Source organism: Notolepis coatsorum (assembly GCF_963971535.1).
Source record: "Notolepis coatsorum genome assembly, chromosome: 1".
Lineage (NCBI taxonomy): Eukaryota > Metazoa > Chordata > Actinopteri > Aulopiformes > Paralepididae > Notolepis > Notolepis coatsorum.
This window is the reverse complement of record NC_140165.1, coordinates 122,479,912-122,492,784: the sequence shown is the minus strand read 5'-3', so window position 1 is coordinate 122,492,784 and position 12,873 is coordinate 122,479,912. Positions and strand designations below refer to the sequence as shown.

The 12,873-nt window shown below is 41.7% G+C and overlaps 1 protein-coding gene across 1 annotated transcript in view; it reads left to right on the top strand.

The window, feature by feature from the left end:
* Nucleotides 1-1,539: 1,539 nt before the first annotated feature.
* Nucleotides 1,540-12,873, top strand: part of hmgcra (3-hydroxy-3-methylglutaryl-CoA reductase a) — a 50,545-nt gene continuing 39,211 nt past the window's right edge. Inside the window, exons 1-6 of the mRNA XM_084313152.1 lie at nucleotides 1,540-1,794; nucleotides 5,248-5,417; nucleotides 7,497-7,608; nucleotides 9,541-9,628; nucleotides 10,502-10,586; nucleotides 10,990-11,095. Of these exons, the coding sequence (XP_084169278.1) occupies nucleotides 5,253-5,417; nucleotides 7,497-7,608; nucleotides 9,541-9,628; nucleotides 10,502-10,586; nucleotides 10,990-11,095 (556 nt within the window). The 5' untranslated portion in view covers nucleotides 1,540-1,794; nucleotides 5,248-5,252. The remainder of the gene's footprint in view (nucleotides 1,795-5,247; nucleotides 5,418-7,496; nucleotides 7,609-9,540; nucleotides 9,629-10,501; nucleotides 10,587-10,989; nucleotides 11,096-12,873) is intronic.

Here is a 12,873-nt window from a genome sequence, read left to right as displayed (position 1 = left end):
GCGAACGAAGGGCCAAATCAAAACAGCCGTCAATTCCGAATTGACAACTGTTTTGATTCAACCCCCCACCCACCACCACTCACCCCCGGACAACAACACACTCTGCAAACAGCAGCAACCCGGGACATTCCATATCTACATCACAAACTTTGGGACTGAGTAGATAATTAATTAATCTTCTCTTTATTTTTATTATTTATATTAAAACTGAATCAAACCATAAACAAGGTTGCCTGTTGGGATGTTAGATCCTAATGTGAAAAACTGATTTTATATGTCTGCACTTTATGTGCTCATTTTATGCCTTATGTCTTTCTTCTGTTGTGAAGCACTTTGAGCTGCAGTTTCTGTATGAAAGGCTATACAAACAAAGTGTATTATTGTGCGCGAGGGAACATATGCGCATGCGTGCGGCGTCATTATCCTGCGTGCCGGCTCACGCCCCGAACTCACTGCTCACGAACGAATTTCACGTGCGGCTCCCTCGTGAGATCGCGCGCCTGGTCAGGCACACTGGACCTACGACTTGAGCGTGCGGAAGCGCACCGAGGAAGGCATATTTACATTGGGACAGCTGTAAATGCCTAGTCTATATGCGAAGTCAGTCATTTTAAATGATGATCAGTGTGACTGTACTCCTGAAAGAGCAGCGTGTAGCCCCAGCAGCAGCAAGAGCTTATTATTATTATTATTATTATTATTATTATTATTATTATTATTATTATTATTATTATTATTATTATTATTATTATTATGCAACATTGTAATAGTTATAGGTATAAACAAACATACAGACAAACATTCAAGGCGTTTATTTGCAGATACAGACACAGCTGGTTGAACAACATCTATATCTGTGGTAATAATGCAGATATTCAATTGTATTTCTGTGACAATGCGCGTGGCGCGCCGCCTCAAATAGGATCGAGGCGAAAAAATAGCTTGCCGCTCGCCAGCCACTCGGGAGGCGCGCTCCCGCTCGCGGCCAGTGTGCCTACTATCGTCCGTTAACATGGGAGCGGAAGTGAAGAGGCAGCCGCCCGTCCGTGTTCGTTCGTGAGCAGTGAGTTCGGGCCGTCAGTCCATAATAACAACGCAACACTGGTAGTAATAGTAAGGACAACAATAAATAAGGGAGAGAGGAGTAAAGGGAGAGAGGGAAAAAGAGAAAGGAAGAGCGATTTATAGTCTAAATGTTGGAACAGAAAGCAATTATTATTACTAGACAGACTAGACGTAATAATCACGTTTTGAATTCAAATCCACATAGTGTGGGTTCGCCCCGTGCGCAGATGACGCTGCGCAGATGTGACGCTGCGTAGAGCCACTCACGTCGTGGTGGTGAGAGATCGAGTGATCACGCGTCCCCACTCCGGCCACGCCCCCGCCCCACTCCGGCCACGCCCCCCCACGAAGTCGCCTAGGATACGGGGCGTGGTCTCGGCGCTCAGGCAGCAGGTCTACGGCGTGATTGGCTGAGGTCTCGGACCATGTTGCCCGTGCCATCGCTCCTCCATCCCTGTCTGTCTGACACCTGAGAGGGACGAGGAGGCGCGCGCATCGTTCAACTAGTTACTGTATCATATAATAAGAGTATAAGACACAATATGCGCACTGTTTCAAACGCGTTGTAGGCCCGTCTCACCGACTAGCTCCATTAGTGGCAGTGGAATCTCTGGACGTTGTTGTTGTCGTCAGAGTTATTATTGATTGACTCAATCAATAATCAGATTGAGTCGCTGCACAGCTCTAACTCTTTGATCCTCCTCCCTGACTGTACTGTACAACACACGGGTAAGTACATTCAAGCTGCTGGGGATATTTGTGACACATGTTGTGTTGTTGTCTTTTGTTTTTCCAGATCGTTCGATTTGGCCAACATGTATAATAATAATTGAATAACATATTTTATAGTCCCATTATTAGGCTGCGGAGTCAGAAGGCATGCTTTTCCATCACTGTCTCGTCTCCAGGCAACAGACAACAACCCTATATTTATTATTATAGAATAACCCACAACAACACACACACACACGAAAGAAAGAAACGTGTCTTTAATAACTGTTTAAAAGAGAATTGAATGTGAGCGCTCCGAAAGTGCGTAAACTATACGTGCGCGCAAATGATTGCTATATAGCAGCAATTGATTGATTGATTGATTGAAAACTTTATTAACAGATTGCAGAATGGGTACAGTACAGTACGGCTCAATACACAATTGTTAAGGGGAGCAGACCAGAGAAAGACTTTCGTCTTGTTTACATCAGGGTCCCCTTGACAACATCACCGAGCGCTTTAACGTTGCAATAATATGGGACAGAAGAAGAACAGAAACCGTTTCCTGGCAAATCTATCTCAATTCAGTTTCTAATCAATATTTGGAGCTATCTGTAGTGTCTTGCATTGTCGGTTAAGTTTATCCTGACAGGATCGTTCTCGTCTGAAGGATGCTTGGATACCGCACAAAAAATAAAAAGGGCAGCCGACTGATCTAAACATTACTTCGATGAAACTTGACTCACCATTTTGTCACACAACTGAGACATCGTTTGATGGTCTTGTTTATTACTAAACATTGTTTTATGTTTTTAATGTATCCTTCATCGGCTGACAATGAACATTGGCAATCAATCAATCACACCTGTTATCTGTCACCTGCTGTTGGTTTTGTCAATATTCCAATGTACAGTTTTGCTTGTACAGTTGTACAGTGTGTGTCCCCCATCCACCCCACCCACCCAACCACCTCCAATGTACAGTTTCTACGTCAAATGTATATACACTCTTTTCTGGACTCTTTTTGTATCACAAACAGTACTGTATTTGTAGTCAGATCTGGTATGTCATAAATGTATATAGTACTGTCTATCTATATGTCATGTATGTCATATATGTTATGATGAATGTAAAATGGGGGACCCTGATGTAAACAAGACGAAAGTCTTTCTCTGGTCTGCATCCCCTTAACAATTGTATGTATTGAGCTGTACTGTACCCATTCTGCAATCTGTTAATAAAGTTTTCAATCAATCAATCCAATCATTCAATCAATCTGTCTGCTGACAAACCTATAACTGAACATATTTCCCATATAGCTAAATAACGTGATAGCTAAATAACGTGATAGCTAAATAAGGGAGTATATTGCGAGGTGCGGCTCGCAGATGACGAGACTGCAATATGACTAAGTCAATATTATACTTATATAATACATGCTGGTGGAGGGTTGGGTTGGATGGACAGACTATAGGTCTATAATAAAGTGTGAGTAACGTTATACTAACGATGAAGTTTAGACAACACGTTTTGCAATTATGCCACATCAATGTGGAACGCCCTACCCAAAGCTGTAAAGGAATGTGAATCACTACCCACTTTCAAAAGCATTCTCAAAGAACACCTACGGGAGACTGCAATTAGAAACTGGCCCCTGTAAATGTCCAAACCCAACCCCCTCCAATGTACAGTAAATTACCAAGTATTGTCAATATTCCAATGTACAGTTTTGCTTGTACAGTTGTACAGCATATAGGTCTTCAGGTGAGAGAGATGAGGAAGGGGCAAGAGAGAAAGAGAGCAGGGAGAGTGTGTGTGAGAGAGAGAGAGAGAGAGAGAGAGAGAGAGAGAGAGAGAGAGAGAGAGAGAGGGGTGGGGGCAGGGGGGGTGAGTGTAACAAGTTCCTAACGTTTTCTTTCCCTTATTATTTCACGCACACTTTATTCATTGTTTTAAATGATTATTTTCTTTTAAGTTATTTTGTGCATCACTCTGTTTTGAATTTGATGCAAATTTGCAATGCATGAGGGCCATCCTTTTGTGTTAAATGGCTGCATAAAGCAAGCATTTGTTGACTCGCATGTTGATAAAGAGTATTACAACTCGAAAAAGATCCGTTTAAGGTAGATTTAGAACAGATAAAAAAATATGCGATTAATCACGATTATTACATGGCGTTTTCACAATGGCCGAAATGCTTGCTTGTGATTGGTCAATAGCGTGCGTCAGAGGTCCGTTATCACACAATAACGGACCTCTGCCAAGCAATAATGACCGCTGTGCGCAGCTGTTCGCAATCAAGCCCACTACAACACTGTATCTGTGCTGCTCAGCATATGCACAGCTGCACTCAGTCATCAGTGCAATCAGACCACAGACCTGCCGACTGCCGATAATAATAATCACTTTATTTGGGCTGACAGAGCCACAGAACAACTGCGTTTGCATTTGATCTCGTCTTGTCGATGGTGTACAATGAATTAGGTATATTTGTTAGTAAGTTAGCCATGTAATAAGCGGGATAATGTATAGCTATACTCGATCATTGTCGCAAAATAATTGACCTTCACTGACGTTTAAAACACCTCGGCGCTGCGCCTCTGTATTTTATTTTTTTATCCACTTTTTCTCCCATTTTCTATATTTTCTCCCATCCCAATTTCATATCATCCAATTCAACCCTCCCCTGTCACGAACGCTGTTTCTTGCCTCCCACAAGCCGGCTGCAATGTGGACTAAGTCATACATAGCACGAGTCCCCTCCGGTACTTGAGGTAAGAGCAGTCGCATCTTTTCACCTGCGCAGCGCGATCTCTCAGTGGCGAGGAGTAACGCGTGGGAGGCTCACGCTGCCCCCGACACTTCCTGATTCTACTGCGCAGGCGCACCAACCGACCTGTAGGAGTCGCTGTCCACAACGCCCGATCCCCTCCCATCAGTTTCCCACCCCCTAATACGGCCAATGTGTATTAGTACGGACGACCAGCTAAACTGAAAGCAATGTGGAGCGCTGGGCTCGAACAGGCGAGTCCAGCGTCTCCGCGTTCGTGGCGAGCGCCTTGCCCACTGCGCCACGTAGCCGCCCTGCGCCTCGGTATTTTAAACTCTGTGTCGGTCAATTATTTTGCGACAATGACCTCGTAGCTATACATTATCCCTTACTTAACTATGCGGACAATCATGCGATTAATCGGATTCAATATTTTAATCGATTGACAGCCTTAACCCTTTCACTGCCACACGGCAGAAGGTTAACCCTTCACTATCACACAACCGACGGCGATGCTCCATCATTAGCATCATTAGCTCCGCATCCATCCGCCGTCGGTTGTGTGATAGTCAAGGGCTAACCTTCTGTGTTGTCACAGTGAAAGGGTTAACCGGCTGTCGTGTGGCAGTGAAAGGGAATATAAAGGAGTTAGTTCACACATGTTCTCGTCTCTTCCTTGACCGCTCTCGGCGGCCGCACAGGCACCATGCTGACCGGTCTGTTCCGCGTGCACGGCCTGCTGGTGGCCTCCCACCCCTGGGAGGTGATCGTGGGCACGGTCACCCTCACCGTCTGCATGATGTCCATGAACATGTTCACCGGGAACGACCAGATCTGCGGATGGAACTACGACTGCCCCAAAACGGACGAGGTGAACGAGGGATGGGTGGAGGGATGGATGGAGGGATGGATGGAGAGATGGGTGGAGGGATGGAGGGAGGGATGGGGGGAGGGATGGATGGATTGGTGGAGGGATGGATGGAGGAGGAATGGGGGGAGGGAGGGATGGAGGGAGGGATGGGAGGGATGGATGGAGGGATGGGTGGAGGGATGGATGGAGGAGGAATGGGGGGAGGGAGGGAGGGATGGAGGGATGGGAGGGATGGATGGAGGGATGGGATGGGTGGAGGGATGGGTGGAGGGATGGAGGGATGGATGGAGGGAGGGATGGGTGGAGGGAGGGAGGGATGGAGGGATGGATGGAGGGAGGGATGGGTGGAGGGAGGGATGGGAGGGATGGATGGAGGGAGGGATGGGAGGGATGGATGGAGGGAGGGATGGGAGGGATGGATGATGTGGATGGAGGGATGGATGGGTGGAGGGAGGGATGGGAGGGAGGGATGGATGGGAGGAATGGAGGGATGGATGGATGGATGGATGGAGGGAGGGATGGGTGGAGGGATGGATGGGTGGATGGAGGGATGGATGGATGGAGGGAGGGATGGGAGGGAGGGATGGAAGGAGGGATGGGAGGGATGGATGATGTGGATGGATGGACAGGTGGAGTGAAGGTTTGGTGTGGGGGGGGGTGGAGTTCTTGGGCTATAAGAGGAGGGAGGGGTGAGTAACTAGGGTTAGGGAGGGGGGATGAGGAACAAAGGGACAAAGGGGAGGGGGGATGAGGAACAAAGGGACAAAGGGGAGGGGGGATGAGGAACAAAGGGACAAAGGGGAGGGGGGATGAGGAACAAAGGGACAAAGGGGAGGGGGGATGAGGAACAAAGGGACAAAGGGGAGGGGGGATGAGGAACAAAGGGACAAAGGGGAGGGGGGATGAGGAACAAAGGGACAAAGGGGAGGGGGGATGAGGAACAAAGGGACAAAGGGGAGGGGGGATGAGGAACAAAGGGACAAAGGGGAGGGGGGATGAGGAACAAAGGGACAAAGGGGAGGGGGGATGAGGAACAAAGGGACAAAGGGGAGGGGGGATGAGGAACAAAGGGACAAAGGGGAGGGGGGATGAGGAACAAAGGGACAAAGGGGAGGGGGGATGAGGAACAAAGGGACAAAGGGGAGGGGGGATGAGGAACAAAGGGACAAAGGGGAGGGGGGATGAGGAACAAAGGGACAAAGGGGAGGGGGGATGAGGAACAAAGGGACAAAGGGGAGGGGGGGATGAGGAACAAAGGGGAGGGGGGGATGAGGAACAAAGGGGAGGGGGGGATGAGGAACAAAGGGGAGGGGGGGATGAGGAACAAAGGGGAGGGGGGGATGAGGAACAAAGGGGAGGGGGGATGAGGAACAAAGGGGAGGGGGGGATGAGGAACAAAGGGGAGGGGGGATGAGGAACAAAATATGTCTGTAGCATGATAACAAATGCAGAACACTCCTGTGTAGTCAGACTATCACGTCTACCAAGGATACACTGACGAGATGTCACTAAACCTGTTATTATCAAGTGTACTAGACTGCCAAGGATACACTGACGAGATGTCACTAAACCTGTTATTATCAAGTGTACTAGACTGCCAAGGATACACTGACGAGATGTCACTAAACCTGTTATTATCAAGTGTACTAGACTGCCAAGGATACACTGACGAGATGTCACTAAACCTGTTATTATCAAGTGTACTAGACTGCCAAGGATACACTGACGAGATGTCACTAAACCTGTTATTATCAAGTGTACTAGACTGCCAAGGATACACTGACGAGATGTCACTAAACCTGTTATTATCAAGTGTACTAGACTGCCAAGGATACACTGACGAGATGTCACTAAACCTGTTATTATCAAGTGTACTAGACTGCCAAGGATACACTGACGAGGTGTGTCACCCTGTTCTACTGTACGTGGGACATCGCTGGCGGGATGAATTCTCTGCAATAAGCGAGCAGGCTAACCCCAACTAAGCGTGTGAAAGTGAAGTTTGTCACCATGCTTAGTCAAGGCTGTAAGTGAGTCAGTGAAATGTCCTCATTGATCTGTTCTCGTCTTCCTTTCCAGCAAATCCTGAGCAGTGACATCATCATCCTCACCATCACACGCTGCATAGCCATTGTCTACATTTACTTCCAGTTCCAGAACCTACGACAGCTAGGCTCCAAATATATTCTCGGTGAGGGTTTTTGTGCTGTCAAAATTATTCACTTTATGCTGTGAAGTCAGTGTTCTGAGTACAGGACATTGGGTCTCTTTCAGTGGTGCGTTGGTGATTTCATACCTGGTTGCACTGTGTTCTAGTGACGCCACGTGCATGCACGCTCCCTCGCGCGCACACTCAAGACAGTGCCTAATTGCCTCTAGGAATGGAATGTAACACATTTCATTCACGAGTTTTGTGTGAATGTATCTGAGGACATAATATTTGAACACACCTGACGACCTGAGCTATTGTTATGCAAAGTAGCCAGGTGGGTACTTGGCGAGTTGGTGCTTCAGTCGAGTGCAGCGCATTCCTGTGTGCACATCCGTGCGTGTGCGTGCACATGCTTCTGCTCACAGAGCCGGTTGCTCGCCGTGCAAACCCCGTCTCATTCTTCAACGGACTTAAGACAAAAGATTTGCTCTTAGGGCCATTTAAGACATCTTAGGGCCGATTTTGGGATTCCTCAACCGTCCCTAAGCTTGGATTCGGCCCTGACTAAGAGCAGGGTTTAGGAGCAGTCTTAACTTGACAGACTGTTGTGCTCTGTGTTCTTAAAGGGCTTTATTTGGGAGGAATCATAGTGATTCCTTCATGTAAACTTTACAGGCCTCCTTGGAATTAATGAATCCTAATTTAAATAAATATACAATGTGTTATATTTATTTAAACCTTATATTTACTGTTGTGTTAGTAGGGACGGTTGGGGAATCCCAAAATCGGCCCTAAGATGTCTTAAATGGCCCTAAGAGCAAATATTTTGTCTTAAGTCTGTTGGAGAATGAGACCCATTGGTCCTCATTCATGAACGGACTTACGAGATTTTCATCGTAACTCCACTTACAAGCTTATCGGGCCGATTTTGGCATTCTCAAACGGTTCCTTCTCAGGGATTCGCTCGTAGCTAAGAGCAGGATTTACGAGCGCGGAAAGGCAGTAGCTTAATTTAGGAGAAACATGGTGATTGCGTTCACGTCAATTCTACAGACATCCTCGGAATTAAATAATTATGATAATAATAATAAATAAGACAATATTTGTATAATTAACACTTTCAGTGCCGGGCCGTGTTTTCCTTTTTACCCCGTTGATGCCACGGTCCACGGCCCATGTAACGTTAATATCGCCTAATCTATGTTTTAAATTATGCTATGTGTCTAATCTGCCCATCGCTTATCAAAGAATCATTTTCCAGTCAACATTGGCAAAGCAGATTGTGTTTTTATCGCTTCATTTCCTTTTTATAGCATTTTGAAAACCACTCGGTTTCGAAGAAAAAACAACACATTCCATGATAATCGCCTTTTACTGGAATATTCCAGAACGTTATCATTTGTCGGCCTATTTATGAATCGTTTTCAAATAAATTCTAGATGGTCGATAGTATATGTGTGCGCACGAGAAAAGCCGTGACGTGGCTTTCAACGTCACTATCGTAAACCCGAGTTTAGCCGTGAGTGGCGCTCAAAGTGTTAAAAATTACGCAAATCGCTTCTGTTGAATATGGGGGTCAGCACAACGCAGGTGCAATGCATTGCATAGCCTCTCCCTTCCGGTATAAAGAGCTGTTGAATGAGTTTGCACACTGTCCTTCATGCCCTTATAAGGAGCCGGCGGGGCGTTTCTTTATGCAAATTCAGGTGTACGAGAACACTTTTATAATAATGCACGCTTTCAGTTTAAGAACGAGTGACGTTCTTCATTCAGTTGCGATCATTTTGGCATTTTAAGAGCACCAATCTGGAGGAGGACTATCGTAGGTTTCCTCTCACAAACTTCTTACAAGGTTATTTACGAGGAAACTTACGGGAATGTTAGTGAATGAAGTCCATTGTTATTGGACACGTGAATGAGAAGTTGAATGGTGTGTTTGACCTGATGGTGTGTTTCTATCTATGTATGCAGGTATTGCCGGTCTTTTCACCATCTTCTCCAGCTTTGTGTTCAGCACGGTGGTCATTCACTTCCTGGATAAAGAGCTCACTGGCCTCAAGTAAGTATTCATCTCAACATAGTATAAAGCACTATATGCCATTTAACCCTTTCACTACCACACTACAGAAGGTTAACCCTTTCACAACCACACTACAGAAGGTTAACCCTTTCACAACCACACTACAGAAGGTTAACCCTTTCACAACCACACTACAGAAGGTTAACCCTTTCACAACCACACTCCAGATGGTTAACCCTTTCACAAACATACTCCAGATGGTTAACCCTTTCACAAACATACTACAGAAGGTTAACCCTTTCACAACCACACTCCAGATGGTTAACCCTTCCACTACCACACGACAAATGGTTAATCCTTTCACTACCACACGACAAATGGTTAATCCTTTCACTACCACACTACAGACGGTTAACCTTTCACTACCACACTACAGACGGTTAACCTTTCACTACCACACTACAGACGGTTAACCTTTCACTACCACACTACAGAAGGTTAACCTTTCACTACCACACTACAGAAGGTTAACCTTTCACTACCACACTACAGAAGGTTAACCTTTCACTACCACACTACAGAAGGTTAACCTTTCACTACCACACTACAGAAGGTTAACCCTTTCACTACCACACTACAGACGGTTAACCTTTCACTACCACACTACAGAAGGTTAACCTTTCACTACCACACTACAGAAGGTTAACTTTTCACTACCACACTACATAAGGTTAACCCTTTCACTACCACACTACTGTAGTGTGGTAGTGAATGGGTTAACATGACAACATTCCAAATGGACCCACGCTTACTTCCTGCTGCTAATAGGGAGCTGACATGAAGTAAACCATAGTCCAAGCTGTTGCCTAGCAACACACATCCACTGACATGCTCTTTGTTCCTCCTCACCAGCGAGGCCTTGCCGTTCTTCCTGCTCCTCATCGACCTCTCCAAAGCATGTGCTCTCGCCAAATTCGCCTTGAGTTCCAACTCTCAGGTATGTTGGGAAAAAAGGCTCTGTGTGAGGATATATGGGTTATTCACTTCCCGTGGCTATACTAGAGTACAGGGTTGGTGATTTAGCCAAATAGGGCCAAAGTAATGTGGATAATAGGGTAAACCAAAGGAAAGCATCGTGGCGTTTTGTAATTATTACTCAAGTTTTAAGTCTGTTTTTATTTATTTTTATTGTCTTGTCATTATTATTATTGTTGATGTCAATGTTGTGTTTGTTGTTGTAAAAAAAAGAAATGCTCATATCTGGGAAAGTCTGGAAAAACATGAAAAATAAATTTGGAAAAGGTGAACCCTGGGGAATATTATTATTAGATAGATAGATAGATATACTGTGTCGCCTGAGTGCTAGCTCTGATGGGCTGTCTCTCTGTCTCCCTCTACAGGACGAGGTGAGGGACAACATCGCCCGCGGCATGGCCGTCCTGGGACCCACGTTCACCCTGGACGCCCTGGTGGAGTGCTTGGTCATCGGCGTGGGCACCATGTCAGGTAACATCACAGGGAACTCGGGTCTCGTGTCTCCTGTGTTTTTCAACCCAAGAAGAACTTCCGATGTTTCTCTTGCAGGCGCGTCGGAAAAGAGGAGATGGCGGGAATGAAGGAATTCCCGCTTGCTGCTCCGGCAATAGAGACAATTATTTATTGAAACCAGCACTGCGGTCAGGGTTAGGGTTAGGGTCAGGGTTAGGGTTAGGGTTAGGGTTAGGGTCCGCCACAGCATGGAGTCCAACATTGTCTTCATTACAAGAGCAGTTTGCAGGAATTTATTTTCTTATGTTTTTGAATTCAGTGCGAAACGTTGTCTGGTGAAATTATATTAATATAATATAATAATGTTTAATATAATATAATAATGTTTAATATAATAATATAATAATGTTTAATATAATATAATAATGTTTAATATAATATAATAATGTTTAATATAATATAATAATGTTTAATATAATATAATATAATTTAATATAATATAATATAATAATGTTTAATATAATATAATAATGTTTAATATAATATAATATAATAATGTTTAATGTAATATAATAATGTTTAATATAATATAATAATGTTTAATAGAATAATATAATATAATATAATAATGTTTAATAGAATAATATAATAATGTTTAATATAATATAATAATGTTTAATATAATATAATAATGTTTAATATAATATAATAATGTTTAATATAATAATGTTTAATATAATATAATAATGTTTAATATAATAATGTTTAATATAATATAATAATGTTTAATATAATATAATAATGTTTAATATAATATAATAATAATGTTTAATATAATATAATAATGTTTAATATAATATAATAATGTTTAATATAATAATATAATAATGTTTAATATAATATAATAATGTTTAATATAATATAATATAATTTAATATAATATAATATAATAATGTTTAATATAATATAATAATGTTTAATATAATATAATAATGTTTAATATAATATAATAATGTTTAATATAATATAATAATAATGTTTAATATAATATAATAATGTTTAATATAATATAATAATGTTTAATATAATAATATAATAATGTTTAATATAATATAATAATGTTTAATATAATATAATATAATTTAATATAATATAATATAATAATGTTTAATATAATATAATAATGTTTAATATAATATAATATAATAATGTTTAATGTAATATAATAATGTTTAATATAATATAATAATGTTTAATAGAATAATATAATATAATATAATAATGTTTAATAGAATAATATAATAATGTTTAATATAATATAATAATGTTTAATATAATATAATAATGTTTAATATAATATAATAATGTTTAATATAATATAATAATGTTTAATATAATAATGTTTAATATAATATAATAATGTTTAATATAATAATGTTTAATATAATATAATAATGTTTAATATAATATAATAATGTTTAATATAATATAATAATGTTTAATATAATAATATAATAATGTTTAATATTATAATATAATAATGTTTAATATTATAATATAATAATGTTTAATATAATATAATAATGTTTAATATAATATAATAATGTTTAATATAATATAATAATGTTTAATATATAATGTTTAATATAATATAATAATGAATGAATGAATGACCTTTATTTATATAGCACCCTTCACAGCACGAATGCACAGGGTGCTTTACACTACAGCTTAATATAAAAACACAATAAAAACAAAATCAGAAATAAATGACAACAGACAAACAGCAGTTAAAT